General features: G+C 42.0%; 1 protein-coding gene across 2 annotated transcripts in view; it reads right to left on the bottom strand.

Annotated features, from left to right (window-relative positions):
• Nucleotides 1-2,480: 2,480 nt before the first annotated feature.
• fam135b (family with sequence similarity 135 member B) overlaps nt 2,481-26,557 on the bottom strand; it is a 31,950-nt gene continuing 7,873 nt past the window's right edge. Inside the window, exons 4-20 of one of the 2 annotated variants that reach the window (XM_053862082.1) lie at nt 24,129-24,268; nt 20,206-20,276; nt 19,910-20,083; nt 19,276-19,402; nt 15,038-15,197; nt 14,891-14,940; nt 14,107-14,262; nt 13,764-13,837; nt 13,383-13,528; nt 10,538-12,182; nt 10,120-10,283; nt 9,934-10,025; nt 9,768-9,865; nt 7,787-7,938; nt 7,606-7,716; nt 7,207-7,320; nt 2,481-6,202 (exon numbers count right to left, since the gene is read on the bottom strand). In XM_053862082.1, the coding sequence (XP_053718057.1) occupies nt 5,997-6,202; nt 7,207-7,320; nt 7,606-7,716; nt 7,787-7,938; nt 9,768-9,865; nt 9,934-10,025; nt 10,120-10,283; nt 10,538-12,182; nt 13,383-13,528; nt 13,764-13,837; nt 14,107-14,262; nt 14,891-14,940; nt 15,038-15,197; nt 19,276-19,402; nt 19,910-20,083; nt 20,206-20,276; nt 24,129-24,268 (3,680 nt within the window). In that variant the 3' untranslated portion in view covers nt 2,481-5,996. Of the gene's footprint in view, nt 6,203-7,206; nt 7,321-7,605; nt 7,717-7,786; nt 7,939-9,767; nt 9,866-9,933; nt 10,026-10,119; nt 10,284-10,537; nt 12,183-13,382; nt 13,538-13,763; nt 13,838-14,106; nt 14,263-14,890; nt 14,941-15,037; nt 15,198-19,275; nt 19,403-19,909; nt 20,084-20,205; nt 20,277-24,128; nt 24,269-26,557 lie in introns of both variants that reach the window. The other variant, XM_053862081.1, reaches the window with a different exon arrangement.

Genomic DNA, 26,557 nt, shown 5'->3' on the forward strand with positions numbered 1-26,557 from the left:
CAATACCACAGCCTCTGTTTGCTACGATCATTTCTCCTTTGTAGAGATCAGGAGAGTCAATATAATTTAATAATTTGGAATACTGCCACCAAATGTTGACAGCAATCTGGTTAGAAAATTATCTTTATTATTATTATTATTATTGTTGTTTATATTGTTAGTATTACTATTAATGTTGTCGCACCTATGTTTCGTGCAGTCTGAGGCAGTCAACGATTTTTTTTTTTTAAATTAAGTTGTGCATGGCAAATGCTTTCTGTAAGGACCGATACCATGTACAAAGAGGAGTGCGGCAGCTCTGACCCTAATATCAGGTCATGTTATCTGCTGGTTGGAGTAAGTTAATTACAGGTAAAATAGCAACATGCGACAAATGTTAAATATTATTTCAAGCCAGATATGTCGTCATTGACACACACGCGACGAAGAAAGAGAATAATAGCGCCATCTTATGGAGTTGAGTGTCGCAGCTGAATGCAGCAGACAACATCCACGTGTCTTATGTCAGTCACGTGAGTGTTTTGGAGGAAACCAAGAAAAGGCAAATGTTACTTTGAGTGTGGAAGAGTAATGTCACGAGCCTGTTTGTTTCAAAAGTAGCTTGCACGCCAGGAGTGTGTGTAAACAGGCTGTGAATGAGTCATTTGAGAATGGTTGGAATTCTTTCAGGAGCTACTGCAGGCAAGTATGAATCAGAAAGTATATCACATAAATGCCTGCATGCCATTTGTGGGTGCTAGTTTGAAAGTGGCACTGACTGCGTCAGGGCCCTCAAAAATCCTCATCATTCCCAGATCAGAAAACGTCATAGTACTGTACAAGAGCTATGGCACAGATTTGACCAAATATGGCCAGTTTTATTGTATTATTTTCATTCTGTGGGAGTATCTTTTTTGTGATTTGCTTTTGGAAACATTTGTCTACATCAACTGCGTTGACGGTCAACATTGAAGTGATTTCCTTCACAAGTGCGCTGCAGCTTGCTTCCTTCCCAGTGTTTGGATATTGACTTGTGAAGTCCTGCTCATCAGTGTCATGGAGGATAATGAGACGCTATGAGATCCTATTACCTCCTGACACTTTCATGCAGCAATAATTACTCCCAGCGGTGGCTTGTTTATTGACGGTGCCTACCTGAAGAACTGCTCTGGGCCTAATGCCTTCCCTCCCTCGCACAGCAAACTATGCAATGAACACCACTTCAGTCAAGTCTGACTGATGGATTTCATGACCAAATCATTTTTTCTGGACGTAACGGCGGGCAGGAGCTATGTATGCAGAATAAAATCTCCCTCAGAGGGGGTGTGTGAACTGGACCGTGCACTGCAAGACAGACGTTAATTTGCACTGATTTTATTCCTTTTTGACGTTGTGTAATTTCACATATTGCTGCAAATAAGATTCATCACTGTGGTGGCCTGATGCCTGCCTCACTACCAGGAAAGGTTTGCTGTCCTTTGAGGGTCAGAGTGGATTGAGCTTTATTGATTTCAGAGAACAAATAAAGCAAGAGGGGTTCCTGGCCTCCAGCCTCAGTTGGGGCATGAGTTCAAAATGCACAGATAAATTAGATGGCGGCGCAACCTGGTGCCATATTTTGTACAGATTTCTGTGACCTAGATGTAGTGCTACTGTGGACCATAAATGTGGAGGTTGTAAATGGATCACCATTGGGGCATCGCTGCACTCACTGTGTTACAGCTCGCAAATCATCAAGTCACAAGTCATTGTTGACTCACAACAGGTCTTGTGAATAGAGGAGAATTTAAGGCTTCGACAGATCTGCCTCAGAGGAGTCTCGCTGTGGGAACCTGCAATAGCCGCGGACTCAAACACTACTCAGCTTTCTGTTCGTTCCCCGTTTCGAAAAACATGTTTTCTGTGTGTCCGAATACAGAATACGTGATCCTGACCATATCTTGAAGATATCCTCCGTCCACTCACTGAAAAAAAAAAATCACGCTCATTTGTAGCTTGAAAAAACATCTCTACTGCGCCACACTGCCAGAGTGAAAGTTCAATGTTCAATGAAAAATCACATCATGTTTCATACCATGAGCGCCACCTGTTGAAATCTGTTTCATGAAACCTCATCCACAGCATGCATTTGTTTCCAGTAAGTGTACCGAGACATCACATACAATGCTGCTTGTAGTAGCACAAATGATTCTTCAAAACGAAAGCGTCATCCCGTGACTTAAACCAAAGCCCTACCTCCAGCTGTACGACTTAAATTGTCGACCCACTTATTTCACTTTCAGATCGCAGTAGGTGGTGTACTTTATTAAAAAAGAGCCACCTAGTAGGCAATGTAAGTGGTCAGCCATGCAGAGGTCACAAGCCCACTTGGCAGCTTGATGCAGTTTTGTGCAATGACGTGATGAGAAGATCCAAGCAGAGGTGTCGCTGAGAAAGACGCTGAACTTATAGACAGAACTGAGACACAAATTATTGAGAAACTGTTTTATTTCAGTATTTTAAGTGTCATTGGCACAGATGAAGTAATATTGTATATTGTCTGTATATTCTACATCCAGTGAATAACCGAGGACTGGAAGGGGGAAAAAAGATGCTCAAACACGCAAGGACATTCAAATGGGAGCATCTTTCCTCACACATCTTGTACAGAAAGATATCATGGGAGTACGGAAACTGTTCATTTAGATTGCCCATCCTGTTTTGCACCTGCTCCTGTACTGGCAGACAAACACGCTCGGAAGTCAAGTACGATCAGATAGAGAAGTCACCCATTTCAGAGACTGCCTCAAGGGTCACTGTAATATGATGACAGCTGCAGCAGAATAACCTTCACACCCATCAAACAACGAAAACCGTTTGTTCTGGCGGAACACACCATCTTTAGGTCAACGTTGTCTATCAGGGTGGCTTCACACACAATACTAGCGAAGCCAACAGTAGTTTGTTAACTAGTTTAGCTAGCTACTGACCTGAACACAGAGTTCATTTGACATTAGAGTGTGTGTGATATGTGGGGAAATGCCTGAGACTGATCATTTGTAAGCGAAAACCTTCCTCCTTTATGACGTGTCTGGCTTTTGAGTAACTAACTGGCAGCTGCTTTAATCGTATTGCAGTGTTCACTACATTCACCATCAACACACCACCAGTCACAAGTTTGGACGAACCTCCTCACTGAGTGGTTCTTCATTTTCATGACTTCAGGGGTATTTTCACTGCAGATCCTCACTGAAGGCATCAAAACTATGAATGAACACGTGGAATTTCGCAGTAAACAAAGAAGAGTGAAATGACTCAAAACATGTTTCATATTCTAGACTGTTCAAAGCGGACACCAATTGCTGTGACGACTGCTTTGCACACTCATGGCATTCCCACGATGAGCTTCATATTTAGTGATCAAAGTTGTTTTTGTTTGTTTGCTACATAATATCATATTTCCTTCATACATTTGATGTCTTCGGTATCTACAATATAGAACCTAGTAGTCTAAGGTGAGTCTAAACCTCTGACTGTGGCAGTGTACATTCACTCACCAGGCCCATTACAAACATCCATTCAATGTATAATAATTCAGACTCCAGGCAAGTCAGCAGCCTTGTTCTGACTTTTTCTGCAACAGGTGGTGTTAGTGATGGCATCTGGTATGACAACACAACGAGCAACAACAAGATGATGACAACAGACATTACAACAACACGCTAATCTCCAACATCTTCTCTCACACAGGCTTGACAGTTTCCAGTTTTGTCGACCGTTCATTGCAACCTGCTAAAGGAGGCTCAATAGATTAATTCATTTCTATCGTAAGTCAAATGGAGTTTTTTTTTCAATTATTAAAAAATGTTTTCATCACAAAAACTGATCAGAATGTTCAACATTTGTTGTCTTTAATTACTTATATCTACCTTAACTCCACACCAATTGAAATATCTGGATTTTTATTTTTATGTGTTTTTTTAGTGATGTTAGCTGGACTGTTCTCTCAATATATGAATCAGGGGTGTTTTTTTAATTTTCTGGTTCCTTTGTACATATGCTTTTAAATCAAAAGAAATTACCGTTGTTCCTTAAATCAATTTTTTATAAGCAGCTTTTCAGTTAAGATCTTTTTTTTTTCAGTCTTTTTTGTGGTTAGATATTTATTTTTGTTATGTTAATAGAAAGTGCAGGTATTGCATTAGAATCAAGACAAATTTGAACATTTGAATGTGTATTACTGTCAAGTAATACTCACAAAATAGTACCAGTGCATGTCTGGTACACAAAAGCAACAGAGGCGCACAATACAGCGTCAAGAATCACCAGCTGACGAAGAACCTCACCCGGTGCCGAGCAGAATACATAATGTGACAGCCTCTGAGGTCAGAGTAACACTTGCCTCTATGTGGCTAAAAAGCACTTTCACACATCAGCGTTTGTTCTCTGACAGGTGAAGACAACACAAAGGTTGACAAGACAGTGACTGACAAACGAGGAAAACGATTACAGCGAGAGCAGGACACCTTCACAAGTGAGGTAGGAGCAATTACATGCCACACTAGAACAGATGTAAATACAAAGCTGCTGGCTGAAAGGTGACATCACATGTGCAGACGCCTTGGTTATTTCCTTACATGTCACATGTGCACGCGACGTGATGGACAGAACGATATGGCATGATGATGGCTCTCCGCAACATGACAGGAGAAAATGAGCGTGAAGGCAGCGCTTCAGAAAACAGACTGACATTAGAATTGGAATAATCATGCCTGCTCTGCACCATGGAGCGTCGGACTGCACTGGATGAACTCCAGCTCCACTGCAATACACACACGCGCGTATCAGTAATACGGTATTTAATCAGTAGTTAGTATCAAAGTGTAGTACGGAACATTGAGCAGCGGAGTCAACATTTTAGTTCTTCCACCGCACTCACAGACCACCTTCCCCTCCTAATCCACTACCTCCTGCTGGGGTGAAAGAAACCGGTGAGTTGAATTGTGTTGCAATGAATCGCATTATACTATATACGTCATTAATGAAAAATAAAAAATAGTGTCTCATCTTTTCATTTCCAGACAGACAAGGAACCTGTCCTGGTGTCACCCTTGTCTTTGACCATCAGACACTTTCTGACCACTGTGAGGTATAAGTGAAAATAGATTGGATTTTATGAATTCAGGATTGTATATTTAACCAAAAAAAGAAGCCTCTTAGTCAGAAAATGTCAATGATAAAAACAGCTCTTTAGTAATTTTCATTCAGCTTCTGGATCCAAGTGTCGCAGACTGTCTTAGTCAGGTGAGACAGTCAGGCTGACATCAAGGCTAGAGTGGAACAGGATGGAAACATGTATAATGTGATTTGACCTATTCAGAGTAGGACCTTCTCTTTGGTGTCGTAAGTTGAAGAACTCAGCTGATCAGGGTTGATATTGAAAAGATGAAGAAAACTGAGGCGTGGTATGAAATCAGCTACAAGGTGTGGTTATATTTTCTACTATAAAAACAGCAATTTGCCCTATATTATGACTATATCAGACAGTATATCCCAGTCGGTAGATTAGTTACACTGTACAGAGAGAAGCAGATTAAAAAATAAATAAGTTGAGTCTATATTTTTGTATAGAAACAGCATTTTTCTACAACTGTACAATAGAGGGAGAATGATTCTGCGCATCTATTGCCTTTAGGGTTTTGACCAGCACACACACACACACACGCACACGCACAAACACACACACACACACACACACACACACACACACACACACACACACACACACACACAGATCCAAACCAAGTCTAAAGGGAGATATTTTTAGAGTTTCACACCACAAATAGCATGGGTTAGTTCTGGGTGATTAGTCATAAGGCTCATCATAAGTCATCTACAACCTCTGTTAGAGGACCTGCTTGCATGGCTACACACTAAACTCACATCTAGGAGTTCAGTCAGTTGAAAATTTCAAGCTGTTTACAGAGAAGTATACACGCTTTTAGGATGTTATAAACAAAGTAATGCATTCCAGTTCTTCATTTAAAGTAGTCCAGCCCAGCCACTAGGAAGAACTTCTCCAGGAAGAGTTCGGAGTCCAGGACAGCAATGTGAGCGGCGCGGCCGATCAGAGTGTTGGCGGTGTTGGGCAGCGCATGGAACACGTTCTGACGGATGAGCCGGCACTCTTTTGCCTCCACCAGTGGCTTCAGGAGGTTGTTGATCATCTCCGTGTATACCGGCCCTGAAGGGGGACGAGAGGATTCAACCATGTACTGCTCTTTATACTGTATATATATATATATATATATATATATATATATATATATATATATATATATCTTATCAGAGTGGTCTTATCAGATCAAGACATGAATTATGCTATTATAACTGTTTTTGTTTCATCCATGAAAACATGGCAAAAATTGCAAGATTTGCCTAGCATTTCTGTTCCTGTTTTTCAATTTAATACCAATATCAATTTAATATCACACAATCAAATATTATACATACTGTCGTGTTTTATAAGATCATGTTATATCACATTGTCTTTCCTTACTAGTCCTTATTTTACTGAGGTGACTACAGTACATGGAATACTTGAGACTGGATTCCTCGTCTTGTCTTGAATCAATTGCATTTGTATTCAGTCTGGTCTACATGTTTGGTCGTCTTGTGGGGGAAATTTCTTAATATCCCAAAATGGTGAAATTCCTAAGTCAAAATGCGACCATTTTGAAAAACTTCCTCATGATTGCCCAATAATAACAGTGTTTTCTGTTCAGTGAAGAGCAGAGATTTGGAGTAGAGCGCTGGTTGTGCCTATCGATAGTTGGTTTGAGATGTGTAGTTGTTCTGTCCTTAGTTCCGTGTTGGACTGCTCTCTAACACTAGCTTCCCATATTCTTACTCCTTCAAAATATCTCATTATATTTAAATGTTAATATATTGCACCAACATCAGTGCCAGTTTGAAACAGCCTAGAGTGCAGAGTTATCTCTGTAAAGCAGTTAAGGTGACAGCAATGAATACACAATTTACAAGCCTGGCTACAGCAGTAACTCAGAAAGAAATGCGAATTGATTTGTAGTCCAGTGTTCTCCAGTGTAGTGGGGAAAGAGGACTTTGTCATTCTTCTACTGCAAAGGGTTGCGATAGAATGGCACATTAGTGGAGATTGAACTGCTCCAAAAAGGGACCGTAGTGAAGGTAAATAGTAGTGAAGGTGGACCATTCTGGCCGCCCTACCTGTGGTCCTGTCCCTGAGAGCAGTGCGACACATCTCTATTCTGGCAGAATGAAAAGGGACATAACGATCCTGTGGAGATGCCACTAACACCACATTCTTGAAGAACTGGAGACCTGAAAGGACAGAGAAGGACGATCACATTGCTGCATGTGTGGTGGGCACGTCAGAGTGAGACTAAAATCCATTTCTCCAGTGGGCTCCTAAAAGTGCTCTGCTTCATTTCTAATGACAGGGTTTGGATCACTTTGTCAGGCTGCCACAGTCGTTGATGGGGGAAAAAAAGAAAAAAGCTTTGGTGAGGATTGTTTTGCTCCACGCACACAGCAGGGAGGCCTTTCTGCCATCGCTGCACAACATGGAAGTGTCACTCTCCTGTCCTGTCTCTCCAGCTTTCTTACCTGGTTTCTGACTCAGAAGGTAGAGAAACGTCTGTCTGGGATCAGCGTGGTCTCTGAAGGTGAGTTGCAGCAAAGACCCAGACTTCTTCAGCTTCTGCATCAACCACAGACCTTCACATGTCCACAGTCAGACACGTTCATGGTTAAATCCTTGACTGACTCTGAGATGAGAAAGACCTACCTGTGCTGACGAGCGTGCTACTGTTGAAAAGGGTTCCTAAGTGAGGGCCAGAAAGCGAGAGGAACGTGTGAAGCTTGGGCAAATAGCAGCGAAAGCGAGGCCTCGTCAGCACCGAGCGGATGATGATGTTCCCCAGAGAGTGGCCGATGAAGCTGTTGGCCGAAGACAAGCAACTTTCAGAGAGATAAACTTGCTACTCCAGTGGGCGGCCAGGAAAACATGCTCCCTCCTACGCCGCTGACCTGTGACACTGTGATGTATCTTATTTTAGATCCCTGGAACCCGTTGCTGCGGCAATATCTCAACCCATTAAATCATCTATAGACATCTTGTGTCTTAATTCTAACTGGGACTGTGCGTTGGTCTGGCCACGGGGAATGAGCAAATGTTTGTCAAAAATATTGTTTCTGCTCCTCAGGAATGATTTCCATCATATATATATATATATATATATATATATATATATATATATATATATATATATATATATATATATATATATATATATATATATATATTTTATAGATTTGTACTTTGCTTCATCGCACAAACTGAAAAATATATCAATGCTATAAACTATCCAGAACAATCAGACTCACCAGAAGACTACTGCTATAATGAATATGATGAATACACCCATAAATAACTTCCAATGTTTAGTCTTTCGGTGTCATCGTAAGGATAGTGTTGAATGTCTTGTTATCCATGTAGGCTGTTTTGTATTCGTTCCATTTTTCTTTCACCGTTTCGGACCTTTGTGGTTGTTGAGTTTTACTTTTTACAATTTGGGATAGGACTAAACTTTGTCATGTAACGAAAGTTGTTCTTACAAAGAAAATGTCATGGACAATTATTCACAATTTTGTTGTCAATAATAATGCTACTATTACTTAAATTGTCACATTCCCATGTCATATGAAGCTGGAGAGATTATTGTGCATATTGTTTGTATTCATTGTCAAAACATTCTGTCGTGGTCTGTTTTCATTCAGGGGTTGTTGTTGCATGATGTTGTGTGCTAGGATGGGAGGATGGATGGCTAAGAGGAAATGGTTCTAGTGTTGTTGGATCACTACAAGATGGTGTTGGGAGTGTGCTGAAATATGGCTAGTTGATCAACATTACAAAAAAAAAAAAAAAAAGTGGCACAGAAAGGCAACAATTCCTTGCCTTGCACCACAGCAGCTGGGCTGTGTGAATGAATGCCGTCCTACTGGCAAACATGTATGAACCTCAAAAGTATTAAAACCCCAGAAAGTTATTTCATTCCCCTGCTCCAAAAGGCAACAGCATCCAGTGATGCCTACTGAAGAGAACCGATGCCCCCTCCTGACGTCCCCCTGTCTCCTTTCCACACAGCACACTGGTCTCAAATCCCGCAGATGTGTTTGTGGCCGCAACTGTCTGTGATAACAGTTCCCATGGTAATGGTCAAGTAAAAAAAAAAAATAGAAAAATGAGCATCACTGGAAATAAACTCCAAAATGGCAAATTGAGGGGAATTAAGAGGGATGATTATTTACTGTGTGGAGCAGCACAGTTAAACCAGAAAGGATTTGTCGAGCTTTACAATGAAAGCGTTGCATCAGTTTAGTGCAGTGGTCCACCCCTCAGTCTAGTCTGCAGTTAGTGGGCACAGTCATTGAAAGTGTCCTGCTCTGATTTCCTACCGGTCCGCTGTGTTGGTTTTGTTATTTGAACAAGGTGATATTAATGCACAAGTCATTTTGTGCACCAGTAAAAAAAATCATATTTTATTTTTTACTAAAGAAGGGTTCGGTGAATGAGCATATGAAACTAGTGGGGTTCGGTGCCCCCAACAAGGTTAAGAACCACTGGTTTAGTGCCTCTAGTGTATACGGAGGACCTGAGCAACACTTCTCGCACGTTTGTGCAGCTAAGCGTCTGTCAGTTTGGTCTCTGCTGCCACCTGCTGGTGACTGCCCCAAACTACCTCAGCTGTCGCAGCAGTTTGACTGACCTTATCCTTCCTATGGTGAGGTTGTAGAGCTGAATATGCTGGACGATCTCATCCAACAATCTGTCTGTCATCGTGTCAAAGTCAGCAAACGTGTCCGTCTGCAGGACAAATCCCAGCCTTCAGTTAGAGCAGCGAGCGGCAACTTTTTGTCATCAAGAAGTTCTACCTGGTTCCGTTCAGACATTAGAAAGTCCAACCTGGATCCCGGCAAACCTAACTCAATGAAAGTCTTCACCAGCCGAAGGTCCGCGCTGTTTCCTGCAGCAGAGGAGACATGTCATCCCATGTAACTCATCACTGCAATCCACAACAATCTGTACGTTGTCAATAAGGAAGTCAAGCATAGACTAACCATCCAGTCCGTGGACACACACGACAAGGTGTATCCCATCAAACTCCTCATCGTCCTCTTCGGGAGGGAAGTAGGGCAATTCAGAAGCCAGGAGGGGAAGATCGCTGTATACGTTGGCACGAAAGCTCAACTGCTCAAACATCTCCTCTTTGGCTTTGTAGAAGCTGAGTCAACCAGCATGAGAGACCATCAATGCCATTATTAGTCATTCTCAGTGATGTTCACAGTTTGTGAAATCCAGACTCCTTTGATGAAATGAAATGGACTATCTCAAATACACTGGCAATACAATAAAGGCACCTGTGTTGTTCGACACTGGAGTCATGAGCATGACTAATAATTCCAATGGTGAGTAGGTGAATATAAAAGCAACTGTGATACACACACCCATATACTGTATATATGAAGATTCACTCACTTTAAAATCTGTTCATTGGTCTCGTGGTCCATGCCCAGAGGACTCAGTGAAGTGGAGGAAATGATACCGAACGAGCCCAGGGGTTGGTGTGTGATTGGCGAGGTGGTCTGCCGGGTAGATATCCCACTCATTGATGTTGAGTCCCTCAGAACTGAAGAAAAAGGAAGACACGTCGGGGCACAGGACACAGACATATTGACAACCTCCACCATCTTCTTGTTGACGAAGGCCAGACCAGAATTTGGGATTTTTGAGGGCTTTGTCGGGAAATCTGCAGTCTCAGTCTCACTGGAGAGTATTCCAGGGAATTCCACCGCAATTGTAGCGTCACTGTCTGTTGACCCGAGAACTTGATGCACCCCACCAGTGCCGTCTGGGCCGTTGTTGGTGTTGGAGTCCAAAGGTGTTTGCAAAGGATTCGCCAGCTTGTAGACAACTGAACGATCATAGCTGCAGGGCGTTGAATCCACAAGATGGATATTGTTAAGCAAGGCTGGAGGACAGACCTTCTGGTCATCAGAGACCTGATAAATGGGTTCTGCTGATTCTTGGACAGAACATGAGCCGATGACGCTCTGTAGCCGGGTTTCAAAATGACTTTGGTCGGGATTCGAATCGCCTGCCCAAGCATCACAGTCAGCCTGTCTGCTCAGAGGACGAGATGAATCTTGTTGTTTCACCGAGTCATCTGCTTTGAGTTGAAGAGTATCGTTTAGCCCTTCATTGTCTTCTGGGCTACTTATCTGTGGTGCAGACAGAGACTTGGTCAGCGTACTCCGCTGCCTCACCTGTTGATCGTCCTCATAGGGAAGAGAGTTGATAGAAGTCAGTGACGCCTGTATTCCTCCACTGGGAAGACTGCAGTTGCTCTCCATTCGCAGACCCTCTAGAGAACTTCGATGGACTGAGTGGGGGCAGGCAATTTGATATGGAATCTCCCTGTCACTGGAGAAGTCAAGGAGGGGTTTGCCTTGTGAAGCCATCTCGACCGGCAATACAACAGAACTGGGTTCACTTTCAATACCTGAGTCGGAAATAACTGAGGACGAGCGCTTCATGATCTTTGAGCTGACCAGACCTCCGTGGAGAACCAGGTCTCTTCTGAGACCACCTGGGGAGCATGATGCCAGGCGGGGTGCACTGGCTGACAGTTTGTCAGGAAGATTTTCAACATCCCGGTGAGTCAAAGGCTTCACAATACCTCCATTGTCATCACTATGCTGCTTCACTTGATCTTTTCTTCCCTCTGTTTTTTCATGAAGAGGCGGGGACTGTGTACTGCTGCTATCGCTGTCCTCTGGACATGCTTTAATATCCATTGTTCTCAGTGAAATGCTCTCCAGACTCAAATTACTGTCATTTCCCATTGAGTCCTGATCTTCACTCACTTTCTTCACAGAAGTAGCAGTGCCATTAACAGCAGCATCATGGTGAAAGATGATCTCAGTACTTGGAAGGTTTGACCTTTGTTTGGCAATGGGTGACACATAACTGGGCAGGTCCATGTGGTCATCACTGTCCGGTGCATCTCGTGATATTGCTGGTGACGCCGCCCAGTCTCTGCCTTCAAAAATGCTGTTCCTGTCAGTCTGCGTATGTTTCTGGGGATCAGTGGTTTCAGAGTTTGGCACATGGGTTTCTTTCACTAAGAAGAAAGAAAAGAAAAACGGAACAATCTTAATAAAGAACAATGATTGTAGGGTTCTGAAAAACATTTTGCTAAATACATGGTATTAAGTTGCATACAAGAACAGAGCTGAGCATTGCATGTCTTGTTGATGTAAAAGTTTTTGTCTCTTTAAATATGCACACGTATACACAATAAAGTGCACATATCAAGTAATGATTTCAAATTTGGAACCACTTTCAAACTGTTCCCTTCAATGTGGAAATGTTGTTCATAACTGGGGCAGAAAAACACCAGCAAAACATTGTTTCCAACTCCATGCCTGACTGTGGTGGTGGGGTTCAATGGGTCACCTTCACTTTTATTCCATCTTCCAAACACAGCAGGTAGAGTTAACATGTGTTGATGAGAGTTGACTTTCATCTGAGTTGCAAGCTGCTCTCCCGCAGACACACAGAGCTCCAGACCACCATCTCTTTCTGCTTTGAGTAATAGTTCCAATATTTATTGCCCTTTCACAAAGCCTTTTGCACAAGTATTTGCAGCCTCTTGGCAAGTCTTCAACCATGCCTGTCTTTTGACAGTTTTCCACCAGGTGCTGAGGAGACCGAGGATGGCCAGATCGAGTGATACTTGATGCATTTAATAAGCAAGGTCAGAGGATGAAATCACTCAGGTAAATCGGAGATAATTTCATCCAAATTTTGGGCTACAGTTGGCTCACCGTACAATACTGGTTCACCATTTCACAAGAACTCGCTTCACTGGGCGTAAGATGCAAAATACGCACATTCAGTCAAGACCATAACACTGTGAAAGGCTGAACTAATGAACTTAAATCTCATGTTTAATGCACTCTCCAACTCAGATGTGCTCAGATCAATCAAATGATGTGTCACTAATGATTGTATTATTGAGCGTTTTCTTGTGTTTGATTAAAACTGTGATCATGAACAAAAACTGTGAAGAGTTTCTTGTGTTGTATTAAAAATACAGTTAAAGCCGCCATCATGAGTGTGGTCCTGATCATTTTTATAATTAAAACACACGGCCACCCTCTTTAATATGCATTAAAACAGATGTTCATCAATCCACCAGATGTTCACAGAACTGAACTTACATTTTGAGCACAGTCTCTCACCGGACTGAGTTAAATAAAATGACTTACTTACTAACACTTCATCAAATGTCTATAGTAGCAAGAAAATACTGCCGTACCAGTCTGAGGAGACTCTACGTATCGGTCTTCAAAGATGATCGGCAGACTGTTGCAGTCTCCATCAATGTCCAGGCACTCAACAGTTAAAGGAGGCATCTTGGTCAGGTAGTGGGAGCACCGCACCTCTGTAGCAATCTGTCCTTGCCTGTTGATACTAAAACAAGAGTTAGGGAGGAGCCATGATGCGCAATGTGACACTACTGTGTTCCGCCGGCAGGAAGCATCTTCGACTTGGTTTTATGTAGTCAGTGTTACCATCAGAAGTGAATAAATGCTGTTTATTTGATTACAAAACTAAACACAGATGGTAATACTGCCTTGCTGCTGCCATACTGCAGCTGAACGGTTTCTAGTGTCAAGAGGATGCAGTTTATACTTACAGCTCTTCTTGAAAAGTAAGACACATCTTTTTAGGGTGTTCTGTAAAGAAATATGCCTCTGAGAATCGTCTGACCTGATGAGCAACGAGACAAAAGAAAGGAAGTGGTCAGGAACTATTACAATTATCTCCATCTGGACGTCAGGTTCTCAGGAGTTTTCTCTAGTAACTTAAAAACAGCCCTGTCCAGTCCAACACATACAATCTTGCCAGCTGGCTTTAGGTGACCACTTGGCCAAGTGAGCAAGCCTGTTTCCCTCTTCTGACGCCCAAGTCTGCCGCAAGATTCACTTTAAGCATCTCATGGCACATGATTGAAGGCGCTTGTTGAGTATAACCCTCACCCTGAGTGTGTGGTGCTCCTGTGCCAAGTAGGAGTGGATGTGGGGGTTCAGCACTGCCATCTGCAGGAAGCGAATCCAGAGTGCAGCGAGCTGGGAGCACAGTCTGCTCACATCACGGCTGATCTGCTCTCCCACCTTCTCTTGACCCTCCTGCAGCTGTTGGGAAGACAGATTAGTTACAGTGGAATTAGCTGAATGCACGAACCACAAAAATGGAACATTGGCCTCGGCAGAGATCCAAGATCCCAAAACCCGGACAACAAGTGGATGATTCATTTTCAACTCTAGATCATTTTACTTTTGTAAGGGAAGACTTTCTAAAATAAGCGTACGTGTTCACGGTGAATGTTCGCAACTAACCACTCTACGTTTGAGCAAGTGACGGCAAATTGAACGTTGCTAAAGCAAGCAAGCAAGCCATAGCCCACCTCCTACACAGCCTCCGTCCATGATGGCAAAGCTGAATGATAAATGAAGAACTCTATCTTATGTAAATATCAAATGACATGAATCATCTTTTGAAAAAAAGATAAACAATAAATCATTACATTTAGACAACAATTTATTTATTTATTTATTAAGTAAAAAAAATATTGGGTTTATGCAAAGTTCATTTATTTGTACGCATTTATGAAAAAATATGCAACATTACAGAGTTGGAACTGTCATGGGGTCCGTGTTGACCTATGTCCACTGACCTACAGTCTCTTACACCATAAACCGTGGTTTTCGCGGCATCAACCCTTTGGACGGATTGAACAGTAGATTTATCACAAACTCTTACCTGTAGCTTTGATGTCAGTGCGTTGAGAGTTTCTTCAACAGGCAGAGCATCTGTAAAGACAAATAAACTTTTCTTCAGAAGAGCTTCAACAGTGTCTTAAATCGCAAGCATTGCATAGAAAATAACTGTATCGTTGCATCTGCTGACCTGCATCCAGCAGTGTCTGTTGAAGCTGAGGGATCTCCTTCATCAGCGCGATGTGGTAAGTGTACAGGCTCCTATAAGCAACCACTAGGAGGCGACAGAGCCTGCGGTGCCACACTTGCGCTCTCTCCAAGCAGTTTTCACTGGGCACATAAAAGCTTCCCTGCAGAACAGAACCCGCACATTGCTCATGTCTTCAGCATTCTACAGGTCAAGAGGTGACACGCATGTTCACACACATGACTTTATAGAGCCAGCTTTTGTCACGATGACTACTCGGAAGATCAAAAAAGGAAGCTGCCAGCAAATGACCCTTAAACACAGTTTGCTTGAGCTGTAAAAGTAGATCAATAAGGAAACATGGTGTGGCAGGATGTAACGCATCCCTGTAAGGACCTTTCGTGGAATGTCCTGGTGGGAACTTGACCAGCTTCAGTGGACTTAATTTGAGCTTAGCCATGCCTCAAAACTGACCACCTGTCAGTCCATGCAGCAATTTTCTGACTGTCCCACATCAGCTGAGGTTATGCTATAATTATTTGTTCATTATCATCTTCAATTCCCATCCACAAAGGGTGTTTAAAAATAAATGACTTAGTTATTCATTCATTCTTGTCAGGAGATATTATATCATCACCTCATCCCAGGTCAGCCCTCAGAAATTCATAACATAGACAACTTATTTTTCCCAATAAATAAATGAATAAATAAATAGAACTTGGCATTATTAGTCTGGATTATTCCAGGACAACTAGACTGGACCGTAATGACACCAATTTAATAGATAGCAGTACTGTCTTAGCACACTTTCAGTGCTCATCTCTCACTAATGGGATTTATGCGTCATGCTGCTGGGACTGAGTGACCAACCTCTCTTCAAACAACTCTTCAAATACGAAGGTGAGGAATGATTGAAACACAAAACGCATACTACAATCTCTGACTGGGAGGACTGCACGTGAGATTGATGAAGTGAAGCCATCTGCTATGATCAGCTGCATACAGTATTAAGGATCTTCTTTTGTGCTTTTGACAGCTTAGTTGGCGTCAGGAAGTAAACTGGTGTTGACGATGACCCTAACTCTGATTCTGAACAGGACGGAAAATCAGCTCTTCACTTCATTTAGTCATTCAATAATTTAACATCTCAGGATGAGAATAGCTTTGTTGCCACATGCTAGGTGCAATGGTGCAACATTAAATATAAATAACTCCAAGACTGAAATCTACATATATGTGTAATTATACATGTATATGCATGTATTTACATGCAGCATCTATGAATAAAAAAAACAAAACAATGATGATGAGTCTGAAGCTGTCCGGACTGACCATCGACTGCACCAGTAACATTATTTGGGGATTTTTAGACAACAATAATTGCAACTCCATCGAAACCCTTGAATGAGTGATGTGGCCTCCACAGAGTTCAGAGACTGAATCTGACTGATGTGGAGCAGCTACTGTACCTGCAGTGCTCTTCCCAGCTCTGGGATGTTTGGGCAGCGCCAGCCAGGCTCTGAGCTTTACATGAAATGTCTTAGTGTCCAAAGGCATACTGTAATTTGCTCAGAGCACGTTGCATGTTCCGCCCTATCATCATACCTAAGTGCCGCCTGTAATTGCAGCCTGGAGTCTGTAGTCTACACTAACCAGGAAAGAACATCTGTATGTTTACTTTCATAATTCTTCTTACCTTTATGGCCGCTTGCCAGTTAGAGTGAAGGGCAAGGGAAAAAATTGCTATTTTTCTTCTGCATGGGCTAGTCATTACCTGAAAACCAGTAGTTTCTCTCTTCATTCACAGCTTGAAGGTGCGCCAAACTTCATCTGTCTGGGGAGTACTCATTTGGCTTTCTGTTTGTCTCTTCTGTACGATTACAGTCGGTAGCGGCACCTTGAAATTACTGTACACGTGAGTCATGTTTTTTTAAAGTTTTCATTTATGTAACATACCAGAGGAGCCAAAAAAGAGAAGGTTTCCTTCACCTGCAGCCGGAGTGGTACGTGGCATTTGTGAGCAAAACTCATTACACCAGTCACAACCCACCCCCTACCTTTGCTTAAAAAACATCTCATTAAAGTCATCCTGCCAGGGGTCGGAGTAAAACACAGCAGAGAGGGTTAACGGTGGTGCTCATTAAGATTTATGGTACAGTGTGTGACGTGGGACGGAATCTGAGAGATGGGTTTTTAATAGATGAAAAAGATGCAACTGTGAAGTGAGAATCTTTGGTGTAAATTTAGATGTGGCTACTCATGGCTACCAAAGTAGTGTCTCTCAGTTTAGCTATAAGCAGTTTCCCGCAACATTTTTCAATGCCTAATAAAAGAGTAGTTTCATGAAAGCCTAGTTCGACTGGGTGTGTGTTGCTGACCATGGTACAACACAAGGGCTCAGAGCCACTCTTTGATGAGTCTCATTAAAAAGAAACAGAGCTGTGTAATTTCACATATTAAAAATGACAAATCATGCTTGATGACCTTAGCTTTGCCCTATTCTATAAGTGGTTTATAGAGAGGAAATTAAAGAGTCATGGCACACCTCAGGTAAAATCCATAAATGTGCAGTAGGAAATCTCCACCACAAAGTTGGTTCTGTTGATTTACAGTGCTGAATTATTGTAAAACTAGTTTGAAGTGAATCACGTTTGTTACAGCGTTGCACAAGTCAGGAACCGGAAATCGTCGGGGTTGCCAGTACGTCAAACCTCGAAACCAACTGCAAATTTGGTTTCTGAACATGCAAGCAAGCGATGGTACCAAGCGATCAAAACAGTGAAGAGATCTCGCTCAGAAAAAAATTACCGTATTTTCCGGACTACCTCAACTTTTTTTCTCACAGTCTGAAGCTGGCGTGATCTGTGAATGCCGGTCAATGCCTGTCAATGTCGATCACACAATCTGATCACATGTCACAGCCGGCGCTCTGATGAAGCACCGCCCGGGGTTTGTGATGCGTCTGCTCCTCCCTCCCTCCCTGCCAACTCGCCGCTCGCTTGGCAACAGCATGTGTACTGCTGTGAAGTTTGCATCCTGCAGCCCATGCAGGTTAAAAGGCATCAATGCCACGAATAAGATACAATATTTTAAACACCAGCACTTTACGGAGCACAGAGCTTTCTGTGCTCATGAAAGAGAAACTTCAGGAATCAGCAGTCATTCGCGGACATTTGCCGGTCTGAGCCTGACATTCGGAAAGCTAACCATATTGCCCAAGAACTAAAAATTAATTTCACCAAACCAGATGACCAGCCTTTCTCAGGTGTCGTTTTAAGACCGAATGACCGAATTCGCTGCTGTTTTCTGTGTGTCAGATGCAGCGTTCTTTGGCCACCTGAATCTGAAACCTTTGCAAACGTCCAGAGTGGGAACTTTCATGAAAGAGGTTGAAGCCAGCTGCTTCTGCTGAGTGCTTTCCATGTCTCTCAGAGCATCCGTCATACTGGCAACAATAGTGAGAATAGAAGTGATCCTTATGCATTTTTCTGCAGCGCAGACATCTGTATCTTGATAGGAGCTGGTTGGATTACAGTAGAACATACACACACACAGAGATGATCAATTCTGGAGGTGTGTCTTTGGGGGTGATTCTGAAGGAAGTAGGTAAGACTTTGAAGTCAAGCAGCTGCTAGCGCAAAACTTCCCCCACACGCCACCCTTATCTTAATTCATATTCAAGAACTTAATATGATGCTGAACTGTCATAATTATTGTATGACAGTTCATCCTTGTATGTCAATGTGAAACGTCATCTTAGGGAACAAGGCAAGATCAAATCATTAACAATTCAAGTGAATAAAATCAAAAATGTGGCGACAGGTCGAGCTGCAGCAACAAAAGCTGCAGTTTGATAAAACTCAGCAGAAATCTCAGTTTAACAGTTACTTTTATTGTGCCAGACACAGTAGAGGGAGCTGACGTGCAACAATTGTAATTTCTTCAGACAGTCTGTATCTCTCCAAGGTGTGCAATCCTGGCTGGTGAGTTCATTCAAGAGTGACTTGAACACTGCATTGCAGTCCTGGATTAAGCTCCATGTAGCTGGGGCTTCTGCTATTTAGTTGAATGAGGTCGGTAATCCAACTCAAAACAAGCACGGCTCTCTCTCTTCAACGTGAACTGATGCTTCACCATGATCACTATGTGTGTTAGCTAAGTGCAGAGCAGCAAATGGAATGCGACGAGTTTGTGCAAGAAGAACAGACTTGATGTTTGGTCAGATCAGCAACAGATCATACCTCAGAGAGGACCGGTTTGCAGTAGCTGGCTACAAACATAAGGTTTTCTTCAGAGACAGCCAATGACTCGCTTGTCCTTTCCGATGACTCCTTGCCCAGCCAGGAGCCTTTCCCTGTCCGTGCAAAGCTGAGGAGAGAGGAAGAACAAATCATCAGGGCAGCCATGTGACGGAGGAAGCAAGATAAGCTGCTGCTGCTCTCATCAATCCAGTGCTGCTCTACTAATCTATGTAATGCACAGATGAATGCTGGGGTTATGATATCGGCATTAAAATTAATGTGTGATGAGTGTTTGGAAACTGACTCTCTTAGCCGCCCACCTTCAAGTCAAACAACCAAATGATCAAAACATCTTTTCAGTGATAAAATGTCCTCCAGAGAAATGTATTTCATTTGATATCATGAATGAATGTATGACACTGCAAGAGCAATACAGATGTGAAGTCATGTGACACTCATGTCTTCAATAAACCCAGCATACAATCACATTTATCGACACTTACATTCGCCATGACTCAAATAAGAAAGAAGTGCCAGTGAGAGGACAGAATGCTTTTATACATCTGACATGTTCACCCCTGTTATGATGCTTAATCTAACACTACAAACATGGATCTTGTAACAAAATCCTCACCTGATAAGCGGCTGGTGTAAGGCAACCAGTGAAGCATGGATGGACACAGATATGACTGACAGGTGGAAGTAGTCAAACATGACTGGCACATGATGGTGCAGTCCTCTCCGTGGATGAAAGTGAAGGTTGAGCGTCCGACTGCTGATCTGAGGGACGGCAGCAACATCGGCTAGCCTGGAGAAGGTTACGGCAATGTCAGTATGACATGTCTGACTCTGCTTTGTTTCAACGAGTCAAATAGACAATGGACAGAGCAGGACGGTTTCACACGTGTCAATGTATTTACGACGACTTACTGTTGCTCATCGTCAGTGAAGTGAAGGTCTAGTTTTAATTGGAAGTCGACCTCACTTAGGGTTTCCTCCACCTGCAGCAAATTGACAGGACAGATCATTGAAACAAGAAAACTTGTCTTTACTGTTGCAGCGGTCACACATTGAATTTCTATGGGACTAATAAAGGATTTCAACTTTACTATTGCCTCAGATCATGCGTGTGTTGACCATCAGCTTTGGCTGCACAGCACCATCCGACTGTCACAGGTCAACCATAACTCGCAACTAAATATCTGCTCTCGGACATGGATCTACCCAACAGAGAAACACTGCAAAATATGCTCCTGCCAGCACTTTTAAAAACTTGAATTGCAATCGTTGAGTATGTTGTTTTGTTTGTTTTTTCCCAAAAAAAAGCCTTTTAAACAAGAAAAACATGAGCCAGAAATGTATAGGATAAATCTCCGAGAACATGTATTGTATCGTGTGCAGAAAGACCTCATGCACAAACTAGCGTGCCAATATGAAACTCTTAAAAAATACATTAGGAAAAAAATGGTTACATTGTTGGCACATGTGCTCAGAATGAGAGCAGCAGTCTGAAGCAATAATCCACAGTGACGGGTTAAGGTAAACTGTTGCTCCAGGGTTAATTCAACGCCTCACTGTTCTGTTTGATCCCAGCGAGTTAAGAGGTACCAACTAAACAGCAGGAGCACTAGAGCCGAGTGCGGATCACATATCACTTCATTTTGAGTTTAAGCGTCAAATAATGGGAGCGTTTTTCAGGCCTTCTAATTTAACACCAAACAGAAAGAGCACTTCCCACGTAATAAGCAAATCACTTTCAACTTTGCATGGCAGCTGATTATAAGAGACATTCAAGGTGACATCAATGGGTAATAATACATCTTGCTCAAATCCACACCGCACCCATGTTGGAAGTAGGGGAAATAATGAAGAGGGCACATATCAATACTGCACTCCATGTGCAGAAGTGACACGTATGGAATTATTACAAACTTCATTCATATTAATATGGTGATTACTATTGACATTAGCTTTACATTCACGTCAGTGTCTCGTGCATTAGATGGCAATAACAGATTTACATTTGTTTTATTTTTGACATTAAAAATTGAAGTGAGGGAAAGAACGTGTAATTCTAAATAATTATTAGTACATGTCGAGGAGGAACACAGTTCAGTGTGTCAAATTTGTTCAGATTTTTCTAAAAGATGAAAACACATTGTTCAAAACTCAACAACACGGTATTGACTTCGGCATCATTTGTAAGCTTCGTCATCACTCATATTTGCAGCAATAAAGAACATGAGTGAACTTGGCGTCACCTGGTAAAGACAGGTACGTGCATAAAATGTTTTATTTTACACACATACCAGGCAAGTTTGGCAATGAGTTTTATTGCCAAAAATGTTCCTCGCTAAGAGGTTTTGTACTGTGAAAGTGAAAGCTGCTGTAGCACAATAAATTGACTTTAACTTGAAGGTTACTGACCATAGGAAGTAAAAAGAGTAAGATATTGTGCAGCAGGCTGAACTGTAAACTGAGGGTGATACACTCTGATTCACAATTTAAAACAGCCATATTGAAAAGTTGAAATGTGCCGGAGAAATGAACAATGACTTGAAGTTGAGTTGAATGACATGAATTAATATCTGAATGAGTCAATACTTATTTGAACCCCACATCAAACATACAACAACATCGCTTTTAGCCAAGGGATTAAAAAGGAGCAGTGCGCTGAGCAGTTCTCATAATTTCTGGCCCTTTTTGGGATTTTATTCTCCCAGACATGTTAAGGGCAGGTTTACGACTGATTCATTGAAGGCGGATGTAGTGTGTAAAATTTTACTTGAGTGACAAAGTAGCCCCTTTAAGATGCAATAATGCTTGCATCTAAAAATGAGACATGTTGTTTGTGCACCTGGATAAAACAATTATCATATATGTAGCCATCTTAAGCAAGTTGTATACGGTGCTTGAGATCTTGTCCACAACACTGATTCAGTCGTTTGAAGCTCTGAATGGTTAAAACATCTCTGTCTTTTCATCTGATCAAGTGCACTCACACGTGCCATTGACAGAGACAGGATATTTAAATAAGAAGAAACGTTAGAACAACAAGGCGGCACCAAACAAAGGGGAATAAAAGAAGCAAGGATCAGATGGAGCCCTTTGAAGGGTCGCATAAAACAGCATAAAAATGAGACTGCGTCGTCTCGTGTTGAACTCATGCAAATAGATGGAGGTAAACACTGGTCTTTGCATCTGCTATTGATGTTCAGACAGATCAATTCGATGGTCAGAAGGCCACGAAGCGCTATTATTGGCTGTCCTATCTGTGGCTGGCGGCAGCAGATAACCTCTGGAAGGTTAATGAGTGAAGAGTCTCAGGGAAAGCTGGAGGCTGAAATGGCTTGAGGCTTGGCTGCCACTGCACCATCTCATGCTTCATGATCACTGTATATTTCATCAGTCAACACAAAACAAAAACAAACACAAAAAAGACGGCTCATCAAGTTGTGAATTTTTAATCAGTCAAACCTGCAGGAGGCAGTGCCAACACAGTGGCCACCACTGCTGTGATTTATGACTGGTCACTATTGAGGCCCTGCCATTCTTTGTCAAAGGTGACCATGGAGGGCTCTGTGCAGTCAGCAGTCAAAGGTACATGACAAGAGAATGATGAGGAGCTCTTTGGAAGGAAATACATGTTTATTTTGCGAGGTCTACAGGGCATTGTTGGTTAACTCATGCTCAAAGAAAACCAGCCCTGTCAGCTTTTGTTCATGCAAAGAAATAAATAAATGAACAAGGTCATCCAAGTCCATCATGTTTTGACCCAAATGAACAACCAGAGCAAAAAAGCTAAAACACAATAATAATAAAAACAACAATGTTGTATACCAACCTGTAACAGGTGTGGCAATAAAAAAAGAGCCATGATTGAGGTGCTGTCACTCTGATGTGATAATGTTGAGATGGGACAACATTTACTGCCAAACCCAAGGCTTGATCTATGGCACCATAAAAAGAAAATGCAGATGATATGATAATACAGGTGCCGTAAAGTGCACTGGTGATATTAAAGAAATGAATTGCTATTCCAAAGCAGCAAAAATTGATTTAATTTCAAAAGCCTTTATTTGTTTGACGCAAACTTCAGTGGATAGAATTAGTACCACTAACCAAAAGACCAGGGTGTGCAAGTGAAAAAAAAACATTTTTGTGTCCTTTCGTTTCTGGTTCTCACATACTGCAGCACTGCACTGAATTGGAATTCAGTTTTACACTTATTTATCGTTGCCGTTCAAACAAAAGCAACTTTGCAGATGATATACTGTATGATCATTTCATTGCATATTTATGCATCATTCCAGAGGCATGTCTCCTTAAGCACTGCACAGTCACTCTGGTTTGGTTTCTTCAGGGCCAATACTGATGTCATTTGTCAGCAGTCAAGTCGGCTGATAACAGAGGGGGCTGATATTCATTAGCACTGAAGGTCATCCAGGGCATCAATGGTTAGCACTGCTGCCTCTCAGCAAGAAGGTTCCAGCGCTGGGCCATGCTGGATGGAGTATGTATGTTCTCCCCGTGCCTCCAATTTGACAAGCTAACCTGACACAAATTGCCCCTAGTTGTGTGTCTCACAAAAACGGATCACTTTTGTCGCACCTCAGTGAAAGAATAACTGAAGCGAGAGATGGTAGAAGATTGAGATGATAGGTTTGAAGTCCAACGGCTGCAAATGACTACAGTATATTGATGACATGAATCACACTGGCATAACAACATAAAACATGCAGTAATCTTCTCTCAACTATTCTCAATAGCTGCCCAGGTCACTGCTAGCTACAGCATCTATATCCCTTCGCGGCTGGATGCCATGTGCAGGAAATGTCAGCAGCATGACTCACCTTCTCAGTATCCAGCAGCAGGTGGACTTTGAAGATCATACAGTCGTTCACTGTGATCTCCTCGTTGCGGTAAAGGATCTGAAATATCCGGCTGAACACAGTGCTGTCGTAGACACCAGCAGAGTTGAAGCTGCATCCTCCTGAAACATAGGTCATATGGCTTGATGAAAACTAGAACATAATAATTGTTGAATTTCCCCACTATGGGGCAAATAAAGGGCATCTAATAAGTAATGCTATTAAATAATGTCATTGAATAAATATTACAGGAACCTAAACATGTTGGAAAATGCATAATACATTCCATTTCATTTCATTTCATGCTGAACATCTTTATTTAACTCAAGATACTTTTAACAGTTTAAATTTAAAATCATATTTTCTATAAATTAATAATGAAAAAAAAAATCAACTGATCTTAAATTCTCTTTTTCAAACGCTGCCTCATCGCAGCTCTAACTAAATATTGTTTTTTGGGTAATTAATTTTTCAGGAAGATTTTCAGTCGAGCGACTTGCAAGCATTTATATAAGGTGTGTTTTGGTGTGAAAAATCTCTGGAAACAGTGGTGTACAGGGTTTGAACAAAATAATGGAAAGACCTTAAAGCTTTAAGGTCTTTCCATTATTTTGTCCAAGCCCTGTACATTTTTACAGCCGATCAGCTATAGTGACTAGATGGGAGTAAATCAATTTAATAGAACACCAAAATGTGACACACAAACTGTTATCCATTTTTCACCAAATGCTCTTTGCTACTACACTCAGTACTATATTAACTACACTCAAGCAGGTGTCCAGCTGTGGAGCCCTCGCAGGTTTTAACGGACCCTGCTGAGCTTCTTATATATATATATATATATATATATATATATATATATATATATATTTTTTTTTTTTTTTTTTTTTTTTTTACACACAAGTAACATCCGACCTGCTCAACTTACATCCACCCCTACTTATGACCAGGGCCAGCAGATGCTTTTTTTTTTTTAATTCAATATCTGGCACCGCAGCAGGTAGCAGCCCAGCAACGCGTATGACAGTTATCTGACGACAATCTACCACTACAGTAGAACCTATAACCCTTGCGTTGGTTATTTTGAAAGGCATTTGACTTACGTCCAATCTGACTTACCACCGATCCCGGACGTAAGTCGGATGTTACTTGTGTATAAACATAAAAAGGTAGTCAACAATTTTGAAAGCTCAATGGCTGCTGGAGAGCCAGCTGATGAGGACACTATTAGACAAATATCTTCCCTAGAAACCCAGCTGAACAATGTACCAAAAGCTCTCAAACCTTCCGGGAGCCTCAACTAGAGCCCAGATGATGACTCCAACAGTCCAAAAACTCCTAGGACTGGTGGAGACTGAATACTCCTAAATGCCACTGTTACAGCCCCTGCACATCTGGGTCACACCAGGGAGCCCCACCAACAACTTGACCAAAACCTGGAACCATTTGGTACCTGGGCTGCTGATAAATAATCTGAAGAGCACATCCTCTCGTCATGTCCTATAACCCTGGTCAACTACAGTTAAAGAGCATATCTTAGAGTAGCTTGGTTTTTTTTAAACATGGATCCACAGAAAACAGGATTCAGGCACCATTGGTCATTATTCAAGCTCACTCCTAACTCTGTTTCTCTGGTGTTGACTAAATTACTTCAGTTGATAAACATCAGTGGCTCTAATGCCGTCAGTGACAAACCACAACGCTGCATCTGTTACATAATGAACGCTGGAGTCCTCAGGTGTCTGGGCACTACCCTTTCCAGAACATTAGAAACCTGCTGAATTATCCCCAGGCTTCTATCACATCTACTCTGTGCCAGAAATAATCGGCTTATGGCCTCCGGTACTCCACATCTGCTGTGGGTGTGCTGGGCGTGTGTGTTCGTCCCGAGGGAATTCTTTCACTATGCATTCTCTTTGTCTCCAATTGAAATAAGAAGAAAAACATATATGCTTCATCATCATTTCATGAGTCAGCTGAGCATTTAACAGCATCACTCACCCATTTGTCTGTGGGGCAGAGCTGACTGAAATGTCAAAACTGTGCTCTCTTAGAGGACATGTGGGATCGGATCCTGTGTCTGCGCATCATAATTAATATTTCCTCCCACTGACCCGAGCTTGGTGCATTACTGCTTCAATTGTTGCAAAACACAGATGCAGAGGAGGCGACCTTGTGAAAGCAGCTGAAGGGTAGCGATAATGGAGGGGCTGCAGTACTTTCATTAAAGTAACACAGGGGTTTTCAAGCTTTGGCCTGTGGCCCAACCACAGCTCGGCTTCTGATATTAATGTTCTTGTGTAAAAGTCTAATAATATTACAGACAGTAGCTCGCTCAAAGACAGTCACTAAAACACAAATTTTGTTTACCCCTGACAGTTGCAAAGGCAAAGTGGAGAATCATGCATGCA

The sequence above is a fragment of the Synchiropus splendidus genome, chromosome 4 (assembly GCF_027744825.2).
Source record: "Synchiropus splendidus isolate RoL2022-P1 chromosome 4, RoL_Sspl_1.0, whole genome shotgun sequence".
Classification (NCBI taxonomy): Eukaryota; Metazoa; Chordata; class Actinopteri; order Syngnathiformes; family Callionymidae; genus Synchiropus; species Synchiropus splendidus.